The 24897-nt window shown below is 41.9% G+C and overlaps 1 protein-coding gene across 1 annotated transcript in view; it reads left to right on the top strand.

The window, feature by feature from the left end:
* LOC114552223 (seizure protein 6 homolog) overlaps positions 1 to 24897 on the top strand; it is a 165692-nt gene that overhangs the window by 96605 nt on the left and 44190 nt on the right. The window contains exons 6-9 of the mRNA XM_028572869.1: positions 3879 to 4047; positions 9264 to 9430; positions 15860 to 16054; positions 16601 to 16739. Of these exons, the coding sequence (XP_028428670.1) occupies positions 3879 to 4047; positions 9264 to 9430; positions 15860 to 16054; positions 16601 to 16739 (670 nt within the window). The remainder of the gene's footprint in view (positions 1 to 3878; positions 4048 to 9263; positions 9431 to 15859; positions 16055 to 16600; positions 16740 to 24897) is intronic.

Raw genomic sequence — 24897 nt, 5'->3', positions numbered from 1 at the left:
ATTTAGTTATGGAGTACAGTTTGTTCGACGATCTGTCCAGTATAGGGTCCTGGACCAGATTAAAATCTCCACCCACAATCATATGATGATTTTCAATGTTTGGGAGCAATGTGAAAATTTTTTATATAAATGTGCCGTCATTGATCGTCATCCCAGTTGGGGCCGTAGACGCTGGCCAAAATGACGGGTGTGTTTTGCAATTTGCCAGCAACTACAACAAAACGGCCATCAGGGTGCTAACAGTGGCACGCTGTCAAGAGCCATCAAGCTACATTAGCCCCTCATGCAGGCATGAGGCTAGCAAAAACCAGCTATTCGGGCACATATCTTAACTTGCTGCTCCGTCGCCAGGCAAGTTCAATCCTCCGTGGGTCCCGAACTGTGTCGGTGCTGAGAAGAGATGAAATCCTGAGCAGCCTTCGGGGAAGTGAGCCGGCATCTCAATCTTTCTCCGGTCCTAATGAACAGCTTGGCCGGGTAGTGCAGAGTGGGCCTGAGGCCCAGGTTGTAGAGCTCTTTCAGCACATCTCAGGAGAGTAATCTTCAAAGATGTGGATCGGGGAACCCTTGTATTGCAGCTTGCCCCGCAGCCTTCGAGCCTCGCACACAACCAACTCACGGATCTGAAATCTGTGGAACCGTATCACAACCAGGGCCTGGTTTCTGAGCTAGCATGTGATGAGCTTGTTCCAGCTCCGGGGCTGAAACCAGTATATAGTCGCCAAAAACGTCAACTAGAAGTTGAGAAAAAAAAGCTGTCGGCTGAGCACCTTCAATGTTCTCAATTTTTCGTCTGCTTTTGTTTTCCAGATCAATAAGTTTAGCTTGCAGCCTAGCATTTACCTCTTACCACTGTAAGCCAAATCTACCTTTGGGTATTAATAAAGTTACCTTACCTTACCTTAGACACCGTAGCTAGCTTAGCCTCCACAGTTTTCATGTCCTGGCTTCTGGTGTTGGCGAATGTGTCCAATGATGAAAGACACTGTTGGTCATCCAATACAGTAGTCTGGATGTTATCTAGCTTCGCCTTTGAGTTTGGAAAACGCTGTGTTGAATTCAGCCAAGAGTGAGGCCTTGTGTTCGGCTAACATATCCGTTAGCATGGATACTATGGCGCCCAATAACAAGTCACCCCTCTTCTGTTCATCTTTCTTCGACTTGCTGGACATCCTCTTGTTGTGGCGAGGTGCTGCCAAATATAGTTAAATATAAGTAAGGAAAAATGTGACTACTCCATCGCACCGCTACACCAGAAGTCCCCCACAATCTTTTTTTCTAATCCTAATCGCCCCATGACTGTCAACTTTTGTCGGCTAAACTCAACTGTAACGGCCTCTTAAAATGACCGTCCCCTCATGGTGCTCTGTACACGGCTCACAGTCAGCTTTTCTTGGCTAAATGTAACTCAAAAGACTGCTAACCTTAACTGTCATGAGACCAGGTAGAGGTAGCCTAATTTCGTAGGATATCATACAAATTGTTGTGCATACAACAACAGCTTTCTTATGTATTTGGTGGAAAGCAGTTCCAATGAAAGATGTGGATTATTCTGAGTAACAGGAACATTATTTTTGGAAGGATATGCAGAATTATTAAACAAATAAAGAGTCCTCAGTTACATCCTCAAGTGGTTTTTAAGCTTTATTAATCATCGAGCAAGACAGTGCCGCCGTCGCCTCCACAGATGAGCTACGAGCTTACACAGAGGCTTATCTGCTCAACGTGTATCTGTTTCTGAAACGCCATACTTTTTAATTTAAGGTATTTGCTTTTATCAATATTTGCATCAATCATGTTCTCAGTTGTATTGTAATGGACTAATGTCATGTTCTACAGATACCTGTTAGAACTGTTGTATTCAATAAAGTGAAAGCTTTACTGTGAGTCTTTGATTATAGACTCAAATGGGCTGTGATATGCCAATTCAGTACACTTTAGAAACAAAGATGGCTGGGACATTACAGAAAAGTGCAGATTAACATTAACTATCCAAGAATTCACATTGTAGACACCACAGACTGTTTAACAGATTGCCTGAAATTTAGCACATTTACCAAAAAGTACTTGTCTGTCAGTCCACCTTACCAGTCTTGTATTTTAGTGAGATTTTTTTATTTGCTGTTGATGCTTTTTTGATGTCAATGCAATCCAAAATATTTTCTATTTACCTGTTGTCTTGATACATTCAGTATGGTGTTTTTATAGTACCACAGCAATAATGCCATCCATGTCCTTTCTGGCCTTTCTGGTTACTTCCTATTTCTCTATACTGACAGTTTAAAGGTTAATTCTGGGTTTTTTGTTCTGGAGCCTATTTAACAATTTTGTGTCTAAGTGACTGATGGGAACAACAATCTTTGAAATTAGTCCAGTATTAAGCAAGACCGCTGCGAAAGCTGCAATGTAACGTTGTTGGCAGTAATTTTTTAATTTTAAAGTCAACAGAAAAATAAAACTATCAAAAGCCGCCTTGGTTCGTCTTTCCACTGTTCCACCAATCACCACTCTGGTTTGGTTGGAATAAACCCTTAATTCACACATTTATATGTGGAAATAGGCTGGCTCTATACACGCTAAAAGTACTGATTATTTACATGTCTGTTGGGTTTAGTGTTGATGATTTTTTTCATGTCAAACAAAAAGGATCTTACTCTTTAACAAAAAGATCTATCTATTCAATTCAATTCAATTCAATTTTATTTATAGTATCAAATCATAACAAAAGTTATCTTGAGACACTTTACAGATAGAGTAGGTTTAGACCACACTCTATAAATTCCAAAACCCCAACAATTACAGTAATTCCCTCAAGAGCAAGCATTAGCAGTGGCTATTGCGACAGTGGCAAGAAAAAACTCCCTTTTAGGAAGAAATCTCGGCAGACCCAGACTCTTGGTAGGCGGTGTCTGACGGGCCGGTTGGGGGCGTGATGAACAGTGGTGATAACAGTCACATTAGAAGTCACAGTGACTTCGAAGGTTATCGTGGAAGTTCATGTCATAGCAGGGCACATCGTGTCATACTGAGTAGTGCAGTCTCCTATACCGGATCCTGACTACTCTGTGCATAGGAGCATCACAGCAGGGCGTTGCGGGATGTAACGTGGCGCTGCAGAGCACGGGGTGGATGCGGCGGGTGCAGCAGTACGCAGCAGGATGCGGCTGGGAAATGCAGAGAATCGCAGAGCTATGCTATGAAGAAACATAAGGACTCCGGGGAGTAAACTCTGTAGGGTTCCTTTCCATAATGTTGTCAGACACTTAGAATATTAATCTGAGCCTGTCAGCGGTAACACACCGCACTTTTAGTGGACGTATATTGAAGGTGCACAATTGCCCATTAATGTCACCTTGCAGATTCTTTCGCCACTGCTGACTGCAGTGGTCTCGCTTAGTACTGGACCAATGTCAGAGATTGTTGTTCCCATCAGTCACTTAGACATAAAAAAAGGAAAATAGGGGTCCAGGTTTAAAAATACTGAAATAACCTTTTTATTTGGCCAAATAAAGTTGTCTATGGTCTTTATTGTGACTATAATTGCCACTGTTAATTATACCCCCAACTGGCACCATCAGACATCGCCTACCTAGAGCCTGGGTCTGTCTGAGGTTTCTCCCTGTAAGGAAGTTTTCCTCACCACTCAAGGTTTCTGCCTAAAAGGGAGTTTTTCTTCGCCACTAAATGCTTGCTCTTGGGGGAATTACTGGAATTTTTGGGTCTTGGTAAATTATAGAGTGTGGTCTAGACCTACTGTACCTGTAAAGTGTCTCAAAATAACTCTTGTTATGATTTGATACTATAAATTAAATTAAACTGAAATTGAATTGAGTGCAGTTTTGCATTTCATCTTCACATTCCCTCCTCCTCTCTCTCAGCTGCGTGTGGTGGTTTGATGAGGAACGTCACAGTCGGTCGGATCGTCTCTCCTGGGTTTCCCAGCAACTACAGCAACAACCTGACCTGCCACTGGCTACTGGAGGCCCCTCAGGGCCACAGACTACATATACACTTTGAGAAGGTGGCACTGGCTGAGGATGATGATCGGTAAGCAGGACATTCAGGATTTGTATTACGATGGTTGGACATTATAAACATAAAAAACTGGTTATTAAACTCGCAATGTAATTGTATTTTCGTTGAAATAACTTAATCTGGAACCGTTGCCTAGCAACCGTAAATTAAATTCATTTCTTCAGTTTTCAGCCTTGACTTATATTCATCTAATAAATACACCGATTTTTTTTTAAAGGTCGGAGAGTAGTTGATTTCAACTTGAATTAAAGCTGCAAGCAGCGATGGACGGGCCCTCGCGCCTCTGCGCGCGTCGGGGTTACTGGCGGACTCCGCTCCTTGCAACTGTGCATTTGCACAGCACTCAGACACCGCAAATCGTCACCAATGAAAAGGGAACTCCCCCTGAGTTCAACGATACCTCACACCTGACTCTACGTCATACAGTTCATTAGCTGTGGCTAAATAATAGGGGGCGGGCCCCAATTAAAAAGGAACTCTTTGCTGAGTTCAATGATACCTCACACAAGACTCTACCTTAGATGGGTCAGCATGTATGAAAGGGGGCGTGGCTTGAACATAGGGGGCGGGCCTTTAATTGTCCTCAGGGTTTGACTCTTATGAATCCTGAAAAGTTTCGAGCCAATTGGACAATGTACACTCAAGTTACACCCACTTCCTGTTTTGATGGCGAAACGCACAAACTGGCCGCCCCACCACAGCCACGCCTTATGATGAAAAGTTTTTCTTTTAATAACTTTACATCTTTAATGTCTTAAGATGGTACAGACCAAATTTGAAGTTGATCGGATGAAATCTCTAGGAGGAGTTCGTTAAAGTACGACATGTGGAAATGGCCGAAATCACACTAATTTCAAACTTTGAAATGAAAATGGCAGACTTCCTGTTTTGTACATCTTGACATGTTACATATGTGTACCAAGTTTCGTGAGTCTACTAAACGTCCATAGTGTGGCAATAAAAATCTATATTTTTGCGTTAATAATGAATTTCGAATATATATATATTTTTAGTACATGGAAATATTGACATTTTTGTACATTCTTTCTCAAACAACATCATGTAATATTAAGTACCAGGATCTGTGTTAAAAGATATTCACATTGGCAATCAAACAAGAGAGCGATAAAAGCTGTAGAAAATTATCTGCAGTGAATGGTATCAGTGGAGAGTTTTAGTGTGACATAGGCTCATATTGCCAGACCTTCCTCCACAGCGCCGTGTAGGAGGATCTGGCTAGTCCACACAGCATTCTGGGATGGAAGAAAAACATGTTCTGGTTTATTGGCATTTCTTTAAACCAATCACAATCGTCATGGGCAGCGCTAAGCACCCGACGCAATGATGGTCCCTCTTCAAAATAGCCTCAGGAAGGAACTTGTGTTGGTGGACGTGTACGTTTTAGTCGTGCAACAGAAAACTCAGATTGGACAGATAGTCTAGCTAGCTGTCTGGATTTACCCTGCAGAGATCTGATGAGCAGTTAACCATAGTCCTCATAAATCCACCAGAGATTTGATATCTATTCTCTGTTGAACGGGCAGCCAGTGTAGAGATTTAAGAATAGGAGAGATATGGTCATATTTGCGACAGTTAAGGATAAGTCTGGCCGCAGCAATTTGGACTAACTGAAGATGGGCAATTTGAGAAGGAGATATACCACAGTAGAGTGAATTGCAATAATCTAGCCGACACGTGATTAATGCATGAACCGCCATTTCCAGAGTTATTGGGGTGAGAAAGCCTTTGATTTTAGACAGTAAACAAAGCTGGAAGAAACCGGAGCTGATTACAGATGAGATGTGTTTATCAAATTTTAAGGACTGGTCCACGAGAACACCCAAGTTCCGCACTCCTGCAGATTTAAAAGCAGAAAGACTCCCCAAGTCTAGGCTTGTGCACTGGGACCTTTCACTCACTGAAAACAATGACCTCGGTCTAATCATCATTTAAATAGAGGAAATTTTGAGACAGCCATGCCTTCACCTCCTCTAAGTATAGCAGGAGAGAGTTTAACGCTGCCGGGTTATTTCTCCTGATTGGCATGTAAATTTGGGGGGCGTCCGCGTAAAAATGAAATAATACATAATGTTTTCTTAAAATAGCGCCCAGAGGCAGCATGTATAGAGAAAATAGAGAGGGAGTCAGAATGGAGCCCTGTGGAAGACCACAGGTCAGAGGTGCCATGGAGCTGGAGAAATTACCCATCTTTACTAAGAACCTTCTGTCAGAAAGGTAAGACTGGACTCAGTGCTATGGGCAGTCCTAAACCCAGATTGAAAAACCTCATAAATACAGTTATTAGACAAGAAGCGTTGAAGTTGATCCAACCCGATTTCCTCCAATAACTTAGAAATGAAAGGAAAGACAGAGATAGGCCGGTCATTTTTTAAAACAGAAGGATCCAGTGAAGGCTTCTTGAGTAGGGGAGTGACCGTAGCCACTTTAAGATTGGCCGGAACGGAACCCGTATAGAGGCACTTGTTAATAAGAAATACCATACCTGGACCCACAGAGTTGATGATTCATTTGAGAAATCTCGGCTGAATGATATCATTAGGGCAAAATGAACGTTTTAGCTTGACGCTCACATCCTTCAGTGTCTGGAGGTTGATAGGATCAAAAACCTCCCAAACGCCAGCAGCAAGTGACATGATTGGGGGAAGAGTTACACTAGAACAGACACTAAGTCTTAATTAAGTGATTTTGTTTGAAAAAAATCTCTGGAAGTCTTAACATAGAGCCTCTGAGGCAACAGACAATTTAACAGGTGGATTTACAACTGACTGAATGACTGAAAACAAGACCTTTGGATTAGAGTGTTTGGATTCAATTAAATTCTAAAAATATGCAGCTTTAGCTAACTTAGCAGCATTCTGGTATGCTGTAAAAGAGTCTTTGAACATATGGAAAGAGACAGTTAACCTGTCCCGTTTCCATTTGCGTTCGGCCTTTCTATGAATGTGTGTGAATGGTTCCTGTACTATGTAAAAGTGCTTTGAGTAGTCGTTAAGACTAGAAAAGCGCTATATAAATACGGTCCATTTACATTTAACGGACATCTGGCCGAAAATGAGTGTGACATGATGGTCAAAACTTCACTTCAGAGTTGTACATCCTGACAAGAAGAAGAGACTCCCGCAGCACATCCCACAGTATCTCCCGGGGGACATATATGCTACAGGCCAGTCTATTGTCTCATGGTATATATACACTGTTATACTCTGTTAACAGTGATGTATTACCTTCTTCTTTACTTGGGCATGTCCCTTCACTTATGTTCAATCAGGCCTCTCGTGCTTCGTACCCTCTGCTTCGTCTCTGTATAACATCTTTTCTGAGGACTCTGCAGGGTTACAACTTGCTGTCAGCGCAGCTCATAGCGCTGACAGCAGAGTGTCATTTTAGCAGCATGGGGCTCTCGTTACAGAGGACTGAATGAAAAAAAAAAAGTGTTTTGATGGATTACTGGCTCCACCAATAGATGCACCACTTTACCATTCATGGGACTCATTATTGCAGTATGTTCTCATGAACCATACGTTCGAAAACTACGAAAGGTTAAGCACTGTAATTCGTATGAGTTCCATTTATTTATTTATTTTTGCTGTATGCACCACATTGACTTGCTGCTGTTTAAGAACGCAGCTGGCTGCGTAGGGAGGAGTTCTGGGTGGATGGTGGCAAGACTTTAACCCAGGAAATGCTTGTTCCTTGGGATTGTTTTAATCCAAACCACAATATTTTTCCTAAACTTAAAAGGAAATGCGTGTTCCCAGTTTGTGCTCTTAGAATAAGCATACTCTTATGGAAGAGTCTGGAATTTTTTTGGAAAGTAGGGAAATATGTAGTAGATACATTAAACTCAAAAGCCTTTATTCACTACAAGTTCTTTCAGAAAGGATTTCTTCTCCTGGGTCTTTTTAGGAGAATAGCAGGGAATTTCACTAATGGATCACTTAGCAAGAATATAATAGTATATGTTGTATCTCCATATATAGTTTAAACTCTTAATATTAATTGCATTATTATTATTATTATTAAAAAATAAAAAATAGGAGTGCAGCCCATTCAGCCCAACACAAATAGACCGTCCCACCAGGAAATCTCCCGGTACCCCCGATGGCCAATTCATGCCTTGGAACCGTGATGGAACAGAGCCACAGGTGGAGCGCTGTAACATGCAGAGTATCAACACTGACTCTGACTGCTTAATAGAGCTCCCAACTGCAGATGACAATACACCATGAAGCCTCAGCTGGGTCACAGTTGACAATTTTACAAAGCCTGAAGATTGGTTCTGTATGGGCATGACTCCTTTTAAAGGGTCAAGTTAATAATAGTAAATGGATTCATTAAAGGGTGTGTCTGTTTTATATTTTGACTTGGGTCTTATTTTCGGTGGTTTTGGTCGTCATTCCTGCAATAATAAAATTGTAGTGACCAACTTCAGTACCTTCATCTGGAAACATGATCACACGGGTTGTAAACAAACCTCCATGTTAGGCAAATACTGTAGAAAAGAAAACAAAGGTGAATGGTAAAATATTAAACTTTGAAGACATCCTTCATAGTTCACACACGAACTTCCTGATTAAACTTGTATCAGCAGTACTGTACTTTCCCACTACAGTATATGGTGATCATGTTAGATAACAGTTGCCTATTTACCGATCCAGCAGACATAAAGCAACATTAGTATTCATTTGGAGTTGTGTTTGTGTTGAACATATGAATAAAAGTCCAATGTTCACTCACCCTTAAGCTCTGTTTTGGTCTCCTCTTTAGCTGCTAAATGCTCCAGATGTTCACCAGCTAATCACTAACTTCTGCTGGTTTGTGCACGTAGGTGGTTGGTGCATGTAGTGTTCAGTGGGTTTTGGAGCTTTTTCACTGAAAGCAGCTGCCTGCTGCTGCTGGTATCCTGGTTTATCAGAGCAAAGGTAGCTGTAAATCCCAAACCAGAAGTAAAAGAAGCGGACAAAGCTCTGTAGATTTGCAGAGCTGGTGATATTCTGTGTGGGTTCATCACTATGATAAACTCCTTTCACATTAACACAGTCATTTGATCAACTGGCAATAACAATAGTGCAGCTTCAGTATACAAAAAAAAAAATACAGTTCTTTAGTAAGTAGGAGTGGTCCTTTAAATTCCAAAGTAGCCCATGGTCTTGATGTTATCAGCAGGAAGAACCCTGCTAAATGATTCTTTGTTCCCTTTCCTCTAGGCTGCTGATCAAAAATGGTAACAGCATAGATGCAGCTGCCCTGTATGATTCATATGAGGTGGAATATCTTCCCAATGAAGGTCTACTCAGCACGTCCAGGCACCTCTTCATTGAGCTGACTTCAGATGCTACTGGCACATCCACTGGAATTGCCATCAGGTACCAAGGTAAGCACCAGAGCTATGGATAATTCCAGTATAGGACGAGATGACAGGGTGTTTGATTGATGTCACAAATTAGACACAGTAGCTTACTGCAGAGTGAATGGCTGGAGACACCATTCTTCGAGCAAAGATGAAATTCAGGTAATCAAGGGTATACGACCACCAAAAGACTGTATAATGTAAACTGTATTAAAGCAGTAAAAAGCTCCAAACCCTTTCAAACAGTGAAAAGAAAAAAGGCATTGGTGGGAGGGATCTGAGGACTGGAAGAAAATTGTTATTAGAATTTTGGCAGGTTTCTAAAAGGTGGAACTTCTGTATTAATTAAGGCAGATGTTATAGGTCTCAGATTGAGAACCCGTAAGTAGATAAGAATTCCTGTAAAACAGGAGAAAATATTAGACAGGAGACGAGTGCTTGCGTTCAGTGCAGCTTTGCTCAGCAGAATCTTTATTTTTTAATATGCAAAAATAGCTCTCTTTTTTTAGTTTCTCTATTTTGCTTTTCTACAGCTTTTGCTTTTTCTACTTTTCTTAGCATCAACACAAAATGTAATACCTTAGCTAGTTAGCTTTCTCCTTAGCTTTCAAATGAAACACAGGTTCAATTTACAATTTCAATATGTCCTACTACATTTATCCTCAATCAGTCCTATAATTGAGCTAGCACAGTGGTTCTCAAACTTTTTCGGTCATTCCCCACTTTGGACAAGATGGAATTTTAAAGCCCCACCTGCCCCCATCGGCCCAACACAATGCTAATGAAATACGCAACAAGCTTAAACTGTTCCAATTTATTGAACAACTAGTATCAGTATAGTAACAAGTTGTATCTAAATACAAACTAACAATCTACATCCAATAACAGCGAGTTCAAAAATAAAGAAAATAAAATTACAGCTGTGTTAAAATTTGTATCAAGTTCAAAAATAGAAAGTGCCACTTTGCAATCTGTTAAAAAAAGAAAAGAAGAGAAATCCATTTGGCAAGTGAGGTCTATTTATCCCTGCATTAGTGGCTGCAATGAGCCTGTTTTGCATTGGACGATTTCTCAAACTGGGTTTGCAGGCTTGATACTGCCACGTCATGCTCAATGTTCAGCTGAGATCTGTACTTTGTTTTCAGTGAAGCAACAGCTGAAAAGCCCATCTCAAAGAGATATGATGTGGCATAATAATATAATATAATCCAATAAAATAAGATATATTACACTGCATAATTTTGGTACTTTAAGTACAGTATATTTAACTTAAGGACAATGTTGAATGCAGGACTTGTAACTGACAAGTAATTTGTAACTCTACAACACAGTTTTTTCTACTTTTACTGAAATACATGATGTGAGTAAGTCTTCCACCTCTGGAGATCACCAACAACAGTCGTGCATGAATAGCTGCAGCTGTGTTTAACACTGAAAACACACAGCTCAGTACAGCATTTACTCAGGGCTCTTAAGTTTTAAGGACAGGCTGTGACAACTTTTGTTGAGGAAGTAACCTCCTTAAATGCGCATATGACAATTATTCACCTCAATGATAAATTCATTAATTTTAATGAATTAATACACCCCTGGATTGTAATATTTCAGATGTGTTTTGAGCAAGATTTCTGCTAATGTTCAAAACTTTGTGCACATTCAAAATATATCTGTGTTCTTTGAGATTTGAAGGAGTCGTGATATTTTGAGAAAAATAAAGTACCTAAAAAAAAAACTATAAAATAATCTACCTGCATCATAGTCTGCTGTGCATTACGTGATTGCTGTGCTGATACAGTAGATCTCAGACCCTCTGACAGACTCAGAGCCCTGTTTGGGAACGTTTAGGGAAGTGTCCGTACGCTGCTCTATGCTTTTTTCTCATTGGTTGTTGCGTTAAATCTTACCCAGATACAAAAGTGCTATTTTCTGATTGGCTATTGTATATGTATAGCCCCTTTCTATTTTTTTGATTGGCTGATAAGTGGCAGGCTTGACTAAGAGCTCCAGGGGAGCCACGCTTGATTCCTGTCAGTTCCATAGTGAGAGCGGCTCGCCAGAAAACTTCTGGGCGCTGCAGTCACGCTCAATGTGTGACACTTGAGAGCCCTGGTTTACTTGCAGCTCTGCTACAGTAGCAGCGAACCTTTAACGTTACCTGCCGGTCACATCGTCTCTAAACAGTCTGCTCACAGTGAAGTCCTGCACGGATCAACAGATGTTAGAGTCCGGCATCTGCTCGCTCCGTTTGTTATAAGACGCACCGAGCAGATTAATGGAGCCGCTCGGTGTTTGACTAGCTAATAATTAGCCTGTTATCTTGAGCTTTGTCTGAAGGCGCCGAGTGGCCAGCCAGGCTCGACACACCGACACATTCCGCACATCCTCCGATCAGTTTAACCGCTATTTTGTTACGGTATCGAAATTATTTGTAACGAAATCCAAGACTTTGTATACCAAATTCAAGGCTTTTAAGGCCTTAATTTGAGACGACCCCGCGGGTACCCTGACACACACACACACACACACACACACACACACACACACACACACACACACACACACACACACACACACGCACACACACAGACACTCTCTAGTCGAGTGCGCGGTCTTGCTCCAGATTCCGGGAGATTTGATCTCATTTGCGGGCGTCAAGGAATATGTGGGAGACTCCCGGAACTTCCTGGACAGTTGGGATTTCTGGATAAAGATATAAAGGCATAAAAAGGAAATTTACTCCAGTTTGGCGCGCCCCACCTGTCACGTCTCTATTCCCCACCAGTGGGGCGCACCCCACACTTTGAGAACCGCTGAGCTAGCATTTCAATTTAGTTAGAGGGGCTCTAAGCGATGTGACGTGTTTTTTTTAGGCTACAGCATTTTTTGTCACATACAGCAAACATCTCCTCTATCTGCTAGCTGCCTATCCGCTGAAAACACTGTTAAAAAAAACAACAAAAAAAAACACAGCGGTCTCTGTAGACAGACCAGGCTCCAAAAACAAACTGGCCAACCTGCACCACTAAACGTAACAAATATTGAATATATTTTTAGTTTTTTGGGCTTAAAAATTCTTTTGTCGTTCCTTTAAATTTTAGAGATATGGATTCCAAGGTATGTAATACTATTTTTCACTGGTATATCACACACAGTGGGGCAAAAAAGTATTTAGTCAGCCACCAATTGTCCAAGTTCTCCCACTTAAAAAGATGAGAGAGGCCTGTAATTTTCATCATAGATACACTTCAACTATGAAAGACAAAATGAAGAAAAAAAAATCCAGAAAAAAACAAATCTCCTCTAGAGCAGTGATGTTTTGGGGCTGTCGCTGGGCAACACGGACTTTCAACTCCCTCCAAAGATTTTCTATGAGGTTGAGATCTGGAGACTGGCTAGGCCACTCCAGGACCTTGAAATGGTTCTTACAAAGCCACTCCTTCGTTGCCCGGGCGGTGTGTTTGGGATCATTGTCATGCTGAAAGACCCAGCCACGTTTCATCTTCAATGTCCTTGCTGATGGAAGGAGGTTTTCACTCAAAATCTCACGATACATGGCCCCATTCATTCTTTACTTTACACGGATCAGTCGTCCTGGTCCCTTTTCAGAAAAACAGCCCCAAGCATGATTTTTCCACCCCCATGCTTCACAGTAGGTATGGTGTTCTTTGGATGCAACTCAGCATTATTTCTCCTCCAAACAAGATGAGTTGAGTTTTTACCAAAAAGTTCTATTTTGGTTTCATCTGACATTCTCCCAATCCTCTTCTGATCATCCAAATGCTCTCTAGCAAACTTCAGACGGGCCTGGACATGTACTGGCTTAAGCAGGGGGACATGTCTGGCACTGAAGGATTTGAGTCCCTGGCGGTGTAGTGTGTTATTGATGGTAGCCTTTGTTACTTTGGTCCCAGCTCTCTGCAGGTCATTCACTAGGTCCCCCCCGTGTGGTTCTGGGATTTTTGCTCACCGTTCTTGTGATCATTTTGACCCCACAGGTTGAGATCTTGTGTGGAGCCCCAGATCAAGGGAGATTATCAGTGGTCTTGTATGTTTTCCATTTCCTAATAATTGCTCCCACAGTTGATTTCTTCACACCAAGCTGCTTACCTATTGCAGATGCAGTCTTCCCTGCCTGGTGCAGGTCTACAATTTTGTTTCTGGTGTCCTTTGACAGCTCTTTGGTCTTGGCCATAGTGGAATTTGGAGTGGGACTGTTTGAGGTTGTGGACAGGTGTCTTTTATACTGATAACAAGTTCAAACAGGTGCCATTAATACAGCTAACGAGTGGAGGACAGAGGAGCCTCTTAAAGAAGAAGTTACAGGTTTGTGAGAGCCAGAAATCTTGCTTGTTTGTAGGTGACCAAATACTTATTTTACTGAGGAATTTACCAATTAAATCATTAAAAATCCTACAATGTGATTTTCTGGATTTTTTTTCTCATTTTGTCTCTCATAGTTGAAGTGTACCTATGATGAAAATTACAGGCCTCTCTGATCTTTTTAAGTGGGACAACTTGCACAATTGGTGGCTGACTAAATACTTTTTTGCCCCACTGTAATGCATGTGCTCTTCTCTTGTAGTCTCACTCAGGGATTCAGGCTGACGAGATGTCTGGGTTTTGACATACATAATCTAGTCTACTGTTCCTAAGGTCAAGAACTTTTCCCAATATACACTTTTTTATACAGCAATAAATATCAGATGGGCTCTGAAGACAAGAAGACAAGAAATTGATCCATCATCTGTAGCTGCTGTAATTTTATAAAAACGCCCACCAATCACTGCCTCACGGTCAGCTTTGAAAGAACAAATAAAATGCCTCCTTGCCTCGCTGCACGTACTCTACCCCTCCTGTGTACCAGCCTGAGCCCACTGCACGTCGTCGCCACATTGCTTACAGGAGTCACGTTTGTTTTAAATATTCGGTATGATATTAGGTGTTTGCTTACCGGTGAATGAGACATGAAGAAAAATTGCGGTCCTTTCTCCACTCTGCTCTGAAGTTTTTTTTAAGAAATTCAAACAACCCAGAGAGTTTTTTCTTCTATCCCAGAATGTATGCGTGGTGTAGCCAGACCTTACTCCGCAGCGCTGTGGACATAGAGCTGGACATGCAAGACTAGGATGGGTTAAATGCAGAGGATCCATTCCTCATATGTTTAAATGTACTTGGCAAATAAAAGAAATATTAAACATTAAATAGGTGTCAGGGGGTTTCCTAAGTCAGTAGGATTAATCTCCTGAGGACCATGAATGTCTGTACAAAATTGCATGGCAACCTACCTTATTGTTATTGAGATACTCCAGTCTGGACCAGAGTGGTGGACCAACAGACTGACCAACACACCAACCCACTGATGTTGCCATCCCAAGAGCCATACCACTAGCATGGCTAAAAATCCTAATTTGGTCAAAGGGGAGGAAACCTAGGTAAAACAGAATGGAGTGATAGACTAAAACTGATCAGAAGCCATTTTTCACTTTTAATGTGGCCTTAATTGCAGTTTTTGTAATAAAAAACATTATTGGGTGCGTTTAAACACATCCATAAAATCTATACCTCTCTTTACTTTTTTGTCTTTCAAATCTGTTGCTTTTTTAGCCATTTAATGAATGTTCTCAGTAGACCCCCCCCCCCCAATAAATCTTAGAACAACTTAATGCATTTTGCTTATGGTGCTTAGGAATCTTTTGGGTACACAATATTAACTTGCAGCTTCTACCTGCATAACCTTATACATTAGAATCTATATTATGTGCATTTGTATTTCATATTAAGTTTCATCTAATGGCTAGGGTGAGATATAACTTAGCTTCCCTTATCTTTTGCCCTCACATTTGTCTCAGCACTCCGATCGGCAGCTCTTCTCTGGTCCACGAGGACCAATTGGAAATACAATCAGTGTAATCTTCTTAGGCCTCTGCTTCACTGCCACAAATGAGATTAAGTCCAAAGGGAGCAACGGACCTCGTTATGGCCATTAACACGACATTACGCTGTTTAGCGAGTCTCTAACAGATTTGTTGGCTCCTCCTTTATCTTGACAAACCATTTCCACCGTGGTGAATTGCTATATTTTAAATACACAACACCAAATTTTTCTATAGCTGTACAGATTGATATTTTTGCATTAGTTGTGAAACATTTCTCTGTCACACAGCTTGATATATTTGTTTTATTACAACATTTCCCTTACTAGACCATACAGGAAACCAGGGGCCTAGAAATAAATTTGATAATTAGCCAAATGTTTTTATAAATGCAAGATTTTTTCAAGAAAAGAAAACAATAAAATAACAAATTACCGACACAGATTTTTATAAAAGTCATGTGGTCTCCTATTCATATAATTGATGGGGATGTTAACTCATCTGGCAAGCATAGCTCCTCACTTTCTTTTTGATAGAAGCTCAGTCCTTTCTACCACTGAAAATGTCTTTTGTATCACAGGCTTTGCAGCAGGCCACTGCTACGAACCCTTCGTGAAGTATGGTAACCTGACCAGTAGCGACAACACTTGGGCAGTGGGTGCTGTAGTGGAGTTTGCCTGTGACCCCGGCTATACTCTGGAACAGGGATCTGTCACCATTGAATGCATGGACCCCAACTATCCCCAGTGGAACGAGACAGAGCCTGCCTGCAGAGGTCCGTATGTGCGTGTATGTAAATGTAAATGGACTGTATTTATATAGAGCTTTTCTAGTCTTGACAACTACTCAAAGCGCTTTTACAGGAACCATTAACACACATTCATACACTGGCTGAGGCCACAAGGTGCCACCTGCTCATCAGAAAAACATTCACACACATTTACTCACTTTTATTTATAGCTTTAGTGCATAACTTTCTTATATTAATGAATGTCCGTTACATTCAAGCCATTGCCAAATTAGTTAATACAAAGTTAATTAAGACTATTAGCTTCACAAAACACTCTGTATTTATTGACTTTCACTCGCAGAAACTTAACTCGCAGAAATTACTTAGAATTCCTCATCAGGGGGACAGAAACTACACACTATAGCTTTAAAAAAAATGTCTAATTTAGCAAAGTAAGATATTAACAATTTTATTGTTTTAATAATGGCATTGACAACCAGCCCAATTGCTCTGTGTGTGTTGATTAAATGAACTGTACCCTCAGCATTGCCCATCTTAATACCCATGGTTGTGTATGTGTGTGTTTTCCAGCTGTGTGTAGTGGCGAGATCACAGACTCCGCTGGAGTGGTGCTGTCTCCTAACTGGCCTGAAGCCTACGATAAAGGCCAGGATTGTATTTGGGGAATCCATGTTGAGGAGGACAAGAGGATCATGGTGGACATTCAAGTGTATGTATTCAGCTTCGACATGTAAAGTTTGATCCGCCTCCTCACCCTTTGCCCTTTGATATGCATAAAGCCGCATAACGACAAACCTTTTTTTGATCTAATCATCACCAAACCCACTTCATCTCCTTTGCTTGTACGTACAACGGTCCTCGGCTTCAAACAGCGCCACAGAAGCAGTTTGAAGATTACAAAGAGCTACCTCACCATGACTGGTAAAACCCATTAAAAACACAACACGCTGCTAATGAAAGAGCGCTCGGGTTGTGAATGAGATGCGTAAGTGCCACACAGACAAAGGTTAATTAGGTGCAGTGAAGAAAACTAATTATATCAGGGAGGGTTTGTTTGGCAGTCCCCCACCACCAACACTCTCACTCCTCCCCCACTCCTGTAATGGCTGCTGTGTGGAGTAGAGGGTGCAAGTGTACAGCATGTGAGTGTGTGTTTCCTGTGATTGCGGTGCCAAGGTGAAGACACAGAGCAACACACGTCGCCGTGTCAGAGCCCGATAAGTCAGTCAGCCGTAGAAAATCATTTGCCATTTGCAAGCAAATTAAAGCGAGCTCATTTGCATAGGTCTTATGCTCTATTTTCTCTCTCTCTGTCTCTCTCTCTCTCTCTCTCTCTCTCTCTCTCTCTCTCTCTGAACAGCACCTGTGCTCTTGTTGTACTTTAAGAAGCATTGATTAATGGCTTCCTCTGGTTTTTGAAAGGAAGTCTGTCAACATAAGTAATTGCTGCTGTTCATGTAGCAGAGCAGGTGTGAAAACATTTAGACAATACCACAGTCCAAAAACCAAACTCAAAGAGAAAAATGTGTTGTCTTCCTACTACCTGCATCTTTTCTTGTTAACTTTTCTATTTTAACTTAATAACTTCTAGGATTTATAAACCCCCTATGACATGGTAGTGTAAAGTAAATGAGTAAAAGTATATCCACATGATCCAAAAAACCCTTCCCCATCCTTACATTAACCTTTAACCCTATCACCAGACAGAACACTGATATTGTACAATTCTCCAAAACCCTGAATCACATTCAATGACAACAACTTCTTATTGTCAGCTGCATTAGATCTAAGGTTAAAGCCTTTCCTTTTATAATTTATGCTTATGTGTAGTTATTGTAAAATACCCTTTTATCATCTGTTTTTGTTGTTTAACAGCAATTTATTGGTGAAATAAGTTATTATTGTTATATGTTATTGTTATAAAATTTTTATTAAATCATTTAAATTCTCCCCTTTTTTGTGCTGATTTGAAAATGTATCCGATCCGTAACTCAAAACTGTGATCTAAACCGTGAGTTTGGTGATCGGTTGTACCCCCAAGATAGACATATCAAGCAATGCTTTACTGAACTGCCAGTTTTTTTTAATGGGGTTTGGCAGGATATTCAGGGTGACAGCAATGCTCACGTAATATAGTAAAGCCATGTTACTCCCAATTTCCACCGGTTGCAGAACGTCTGCGGATCCGCTCCGGAACAGGGGAGGAGTCATTAGTTTTAACGATCTGAAACGCAAGTATCAAACGTGAAACGCAAGTAGATTTGGGGGCAGATCTCGGCTGTTGCTATTATACCGGCGGGATAAATGAGTGGTTTGGGCGTAATGTGCAATAAACCAATCAGAGCGTCATCTCACATTCCCTTTAAGAGTAGGCGTGCTTGTTCCATGGCAGATTGTTATTATGACGGCGGATTTGCCTGGCGCACGCCAGCGGGAGCTGTCCGGGATGCGGCAAAGTAATAAATGCCCGTCTTGACCGGGTGGCGATGTTGCTGCGGCCTCTTGGGCTCATCTCCTCAAGTCTGGAGAGGATTGCTGCAGCCATGGAGCGTGGGCCTCCAAACGCACCACCTGCTCCTGTTGTGCCCTTTCCTCCTCCCCCCACTCCATCTCCATCCACCCGCTCCACCTGGAGCGCATTGCCACTCCCGGACCAGATCCCACCAGAGTGTCCAATCCCACCGTAGTTCAACATCACGTCTCCTTAAGTCCTCTAATCCCCTTAATATTTCCTCATTTATGTCATTGACATCCATGATTCATGGAATTGTGTAGAACACAAGAAGACACAAAGAATGCTGCGACTTTTTGAGGACTGTACTGTAAAGTGCCTCCTGACCTATCCAAACACCTGAAGCGCATTTTCAGTAATACTTTTCCTTGTAATTATGTATGGTTTGCCAAAATGGGAACTGCTGCGTCCGTGTAGATGAGAGAAGCAAAGTGTATGCTCGTTGTGCACACGCTACATTATGGCCAAGCATGCTCCCCTAAAATAGCATCTGAATAACGCGCCACTGACTTTAGACTAGCGCCACTGACTTTAGACCAGGTTTTTCCTGGTCTGTGGCGGAATTGTTTTCTGAAACTGCAAAATAGCACCAGGGAACATTTGCGCCTGTACACGCCTCTTCTTTTTGCTGAATTGCCCCACGGGAGCGCAAATACATCCCTAATTTACCGACTTGCGTCTGTGGAGGGAAATGTCCACTGTGCGTCGGGTGCAAAATAGGAATGATACATACATCGGTGTACAAAGGCAATTGCGCGGTGGGTATTGACGGTGACTTTCTGCCGGCTGCAGAGCCCCGCGGGCTGCCGATATCTCTGTGCCCGAGTAGCAGTGCTTCGGCTGTAGCCTACTTCCACCCAATATAGTCCCAAGTCAATATCTGCCTAGGAAATCGTCTAGTCTTAATTTGCATTGCTATTTTTACTCGTTGTGAATACGCAGGCCACGACATGCTAACGGCATCAAAGGATTCCATTCATTACGCTAAGCTAAGATAGCAGCGGCGGCACCGGACTAAGACAAAAATGCGTTTTCCCACCTATATAAATATAGAGGAGATGGTGAATAACCCTATTTCAACAAACGGTGGCGTATTCCTTTAAGGGGACGTGATGTTGAACTGATAGATCTGGTCCGGGAGTGGCAATGCGCGATGCACTCCTAGTGAAGCGGGTGGACAGAGATGGAGTGGGGGGAGGAGGAAGGGGCACAACAGGAGCAGGTGGTGCGTTTGGAAGCCCACGCTCCATGGCTGCAGCAATCCTCTCCAGACTTGGTCGACATTTATTACTTTGCCACATCCCGGACAGCTCCCGCTGGCGTGCGCCCGGCAAATCCGCCATCATAATAGCAATCCGCCATGGAACAAGCGCGCCTGCTCTAAAGGGAATGTGAGATGACGCTCTGATTGGTTTATTGCATGTTACGCCCAAACCACACCAAGCTACTTCAGACCAATCCATTTTAGATTTGTGTCAGGCGCAAGAGTCATTTATCCCACTGGTATAATAGCAACAGCGCCAGAGATCCGCCCACAAAGCTACTTGCGTTTCAAGTTTGATACTTGCGTTTCAGATTGTTAAAATAGGGCCCTAAGTCTTTCAGCTGTACCAGCTACTAACAGGCTATTGGCTACCTCATATACTGAATGCCTTGGTTACCAGCAACACTCAACTGACTGGTTGGAACCAGGCCCAACGCCCTTTTTCTTTGTTGTCCACCCTGAACTGGGCTCACCGTTAGTTTTAGGTAATTGAATCAACAAACAAAGGCAGACAGAAAATAAATCTTCATGTACTGTATGATGGTTATCATTTATTGTCCATCATGGTCAACAAAAAATTACTCCATGCTATTATTTGCAGCACGCCACTCTCATGCATCCATATCTGTACTCTCATCCTTGCATCTGCCCTCTGACAGGCTCATATTAGCTAAAACTCACCCTCTTGAAGCTTGGCAACCAATCAAAACAGACAAATGACAACCTATGACTGTGTGAAACATCAGCTATTGTGTAATGTAATAGACAAATTGCCATCAGATTTTCTAAGTGCATTCATGTTCCCACAGGAAGACCCCTTGTTTAGGTGATTCCATAGCCTCAAGGATGTTGTTTCAACTTGGGACAGATGTGACATGTCCCCATCATTTTTTAATCAAATCTCTCAAACTGTGTATTCTTACTGTCCAGCTGTCTTAACCTAGGTAAAAGAAGCTCTGCTTTGGTAAAGCATGTTAATGCACTAATGTGGATTGTGTTCCGATTTTTACCATGCACTCACAGTAATTCACTTTATGAGCAGTGGTGAGTGATCTATGCATATTTGGCCAGCGTTTGTTGTGTTTAGTCATTCAGTGGAGTAGCATCACACTGGCAGCAGGAATGTGTATCACATCATTAAGAATTAAGTCAAAACCCCTGACTTCTGATCCACCACTGTTAAAGCCAAACCCACTCCTTTCCATAACCTGTTCTGGAGTGCAGTCACATGGTCAAAATGTAAATCTTAGCCTCCTGGAGGCAAGGCTTTGACAAAAGTAAAATTGTCAGTCTGGTGTTCATTTTCGTATTGTGGTGGTAAACATTGCAGCCTTTAGGGACAGTTTGTGGGGATTCTATTCTGTGTATTGTGTGTTTCAGCATTTGTTTGTCCAGGGATAAGCTGTAAAAAGTCAGCAGCTCAAACCAAACTCGAGGTGTCAGTACACTGTGGTCCAGTTTCCCAGACAGTGCTCATGGGAATATACCAAAACAGAGATTTCCAAGGAGAGAAGCATTCTAATCCAGCACAAGTCTTCTTACTGTCTGAACATATGCCTAGCAGGTGTCTGAGCAATTACATGAAGCTTATCAATTGCAGCTGTTCTCCCAGAGCCCTCAGGGTTAGACAGTGTACAGAGATATGTGAGGCCCTGGGTATTGGTTCCTCCTTTTCCCCACAGAGACCTGTGCTTACACGCACATATCTCCTGCTCCATCTGTGTAATGGCAGGAGGGACATTATCGCTAGGGTGTATCAAATTACTTTTATGGATGGCCTTCAAATGAAAGAAGAGGGAGTGAAAGGTGTAATTAAAGTGAAAGTGAGTGAAGTAAAATTAATAAAACCACCCTCTCTCCCACAAAATATGACTACTGTCCACTGCTTGTCCACAGTGACAGCCGTGGCCAGAGGCAGTTTTAGGGTTGTCCCTCCGTCCCATTCTTCTGAATGTGATATCTCAGGATAACCTGACGCACCAGATAGTTGGTGGTTGAACCATCTGTCTATCACGTTCGCAATTGTTGTTTTGAACGACACAGTGTCACAGACACCTCATCCACGCCCGTAGCTGCCAGTAGCTCCTCACAGGATGTTTATTGGTTCGGTCCGCTGCTGTTCTGACACAAACATATTACTTCAAGACTGACAAGATGGATTTTCGTGTGATATGTGATCCCACGATTCTTGCTTGATCTTGTGATATTGTGATAATTCAGTTGGCATGCAAGGTAATCTCAGGAATGCCTTGAGGGAATTCCTTCACATTTGGCACAAACATCCACTGGTTAAAAGTCCAGGTCACTGTCCATCCCAGTCTTGTGAACGCGATATCTCAGGAACGCCGGGGGAATCTTTTCAAATTTGGCATAAATGTCCTCTTGAACTCAAATATGAACTCATTACCTGGGGATGCGTCCGCCTACAGGTGAGAGATTGACCATCTGGTAACCTGGTGCAGTAAGAACAACTTGGAGCTAAACTCTCTGAAGACAGTGGAGATGAATGTGGATTTCTGGAGGAACGCAGCCCCACCTGCCCCAATCACCCTGGGTGACTCCACAGTCACCAAAGTCACCACTGTGGAGTCCTTCCGCTTCTGGGCTCCAACATCTCCCAGGACCACTCACCAAAAAAAGCCCAGCAGAGGATGTACTTCCTGCAGCAGCTGAGGAAATTCAACCTGTCAAAGACTATGATGATGCACTTCTACACTGCCATCATTGAGTCCATCCTCACCTGCTTCATCACCATCCGGTACGCTGCTGCCACTGCTAAGGAAAAAGGCAGACTGCAGAGTATCATCCACTCTGCTGAGAAGGTGATTGGCTGCAATCTGCCGTCTCTCCAGGACCTGTACGCCTCCAGGACGCTGAGACGGGCAGGAAAGACTGTAGCCAATCCCTCTCACCCTGGACACACACTGTTTGAACCCTTCTCTTCTGGCAGGAAGCTGCAGTCCATCAGGACCAAAACCTCATGCCATAAAAAACGTTTCTTCACCTCTGCAGTCAGTCTCATTAACAAGGCCCCGGACCCCCAGTGACAAAGACTTAGCTTGGTCGGATGCTGAGTTTGTGACACTAATCTGATTGTATCGATCTTCTGAGATCGATCCGTGTTGAAGGTGTTTGTGAAGCATCCATGTTTTGCCAAAATATACACTGAATACCTTCAAATATGGCTTCATATATCATGAGTCTGAACAGACATGGATCTAAACTGAAATTGACTGGTCAGCGGAGACATACAACCGCAAGGCGATAATTTGTGTCCTACATTTCCCAGGATTCTAGTCCGTATTTTTATGTAGCCTAAGTGAAACAGCAAAGCAAGTGTGATAGCAAGTGTAAGCGGAAGCCTTCACTCAAAACAACATGTGTACGGCTATTCAACACAGTCATACATTTAAGACTGCTTACTGTCGCAATCAGACTGAGAGTAACGTTTAAGAAAAGTGATCTATCACGATTTCAGCAGGTGGACCCAAATGCAAGACTCTTCCAGTAAGGAGTGTAGAACAATCACAATTTATTGTGACTCAACACCTACAAACTCACAACTACAGACGAACAGAGAGAGACGAACCGACAAGAGACAAAGGAACACAGGGGTGTAGAAATACACAGACCAATAAACAGAAAGACAGGGGATTGGACAAAACAGTAACGAGCAACAGGTGAGAGTAGAAACGGAGGGAAACTAACGAGACAATTGGGAACAGGTGAGAACAGAACTGGAGGGAAACTAACAAGAGAGAAAGACCATATAAGGGGAAGGGCGGAAACAAAGACAGATGACAGACAGGTAACAACAGAACACATGGAACACAGCAACAAGCACAGATAACAACAAAATACACAAAAAGGCCACAAGAGTGGCACAAAGGCAATCAGTCTTAGCCGGATCCTGACACTATCAAGGTAATTTACATCCTCAATTTCTAAAGGTCCTGCCCCCCTGTACAGTTGTTTTCAGTTATTCTTCTGATTAGATCTCTACTCAATTGTATCATCATGCAGCAATAACACTGATAAAGGTGTAATTTGTCCTGACCTAGAAAGGGCTACAAAGCTAACAGAGGGAAATGTCAATTCACCAATTGACAATATTTTTGATAATGACAGTTCATTTCGTTCATTCTATTTCAATAACTACTATCCCTATGTTTGAGAATAGATATTGTATTTCTTTATTAGTGATGATGCAATGTGAAAGTTAAGAATGATCACATAACCAGGTCCCAGGTGGTATCTTAACCCTCTGAGGACGAAACGATGTTTGACAACACTCCTACTCAAAAAGCGATATTACAAAATTTCATTTCAGACATTTTGTTTCCTATTTTAATCATATATCACAGTACTTTGTGAACCTAAGACTTTGCTAAACTCATTTCAAGCACCGAATCAATTTGTACAACACATCATAAGTTAAGGTTTATTGTCAAAAGCAATTTGAGGACTTTCAAAAAGCGAACCTCAGCATTTCAGCTTTAGCCCCAAATCATCTCTTTACACATTGTTCTAGCAAAAATGTGGGCGTCACTAAACGGAAAGCTGAGTTTGTTCTGAACATTTTGATATGAAACACATGGGGATCGGTTTTATGTAATTACCCTAAAAAGGTAAATTTAAGAAGATATGTGAAAATACCCTTGGACCTCAGAGGGTTAAAGCTCAGATAAAGATAATGTTGTAAGGACAAAGCACTAACTTACATTATTCCAATTTTGTACATTCTGTTCAATGTAGAGGCTTGTGATTTGGTTTAAAACAGTTATCAGTTATTGTTAAGCAATTTAAATTAAAAACTTTAGAATATCAATATTAGATATCTGATAGATTTAAGCATGTTTCATCTGAACATCTTATAAAAAAATGAAATTGACATAATTATGACACTCAGATATTCAGAAAAGCTGTGAAAAGCTGCCAAGAATAGTTCCAACAGTTCTCTTCCTGCATATCAGACTTTTGGAGAGACTTAAATAGCCGATCATGAAGCGAATAGTTGGGGTAAAATGTGTTGCCAGCTGGTCCCAGAGCCAGGCCAAACTCAGCCCAGTTTTTTTTCTTCAAATTGAACTA

This window comes from Perca flavescens, chromosome 3 (assembly GCF_004354835.1).
Source record: "Perca flavescens isolate YP-PL-M2 chromosome 3, PFLA_1.0, whole genome shotgun sequence".
In the NCBI taxonomy this organism is placed as follows: Eukaryota; Metazoa; Chordata; class Actinopteri; order Perciformes; family Percidae; genus Perca; species Perca flavescens.
Note: the sequence above shows the minus strand (reverse complement) of the source record. Positions and strands in the feature narration are given on the sequence as shown.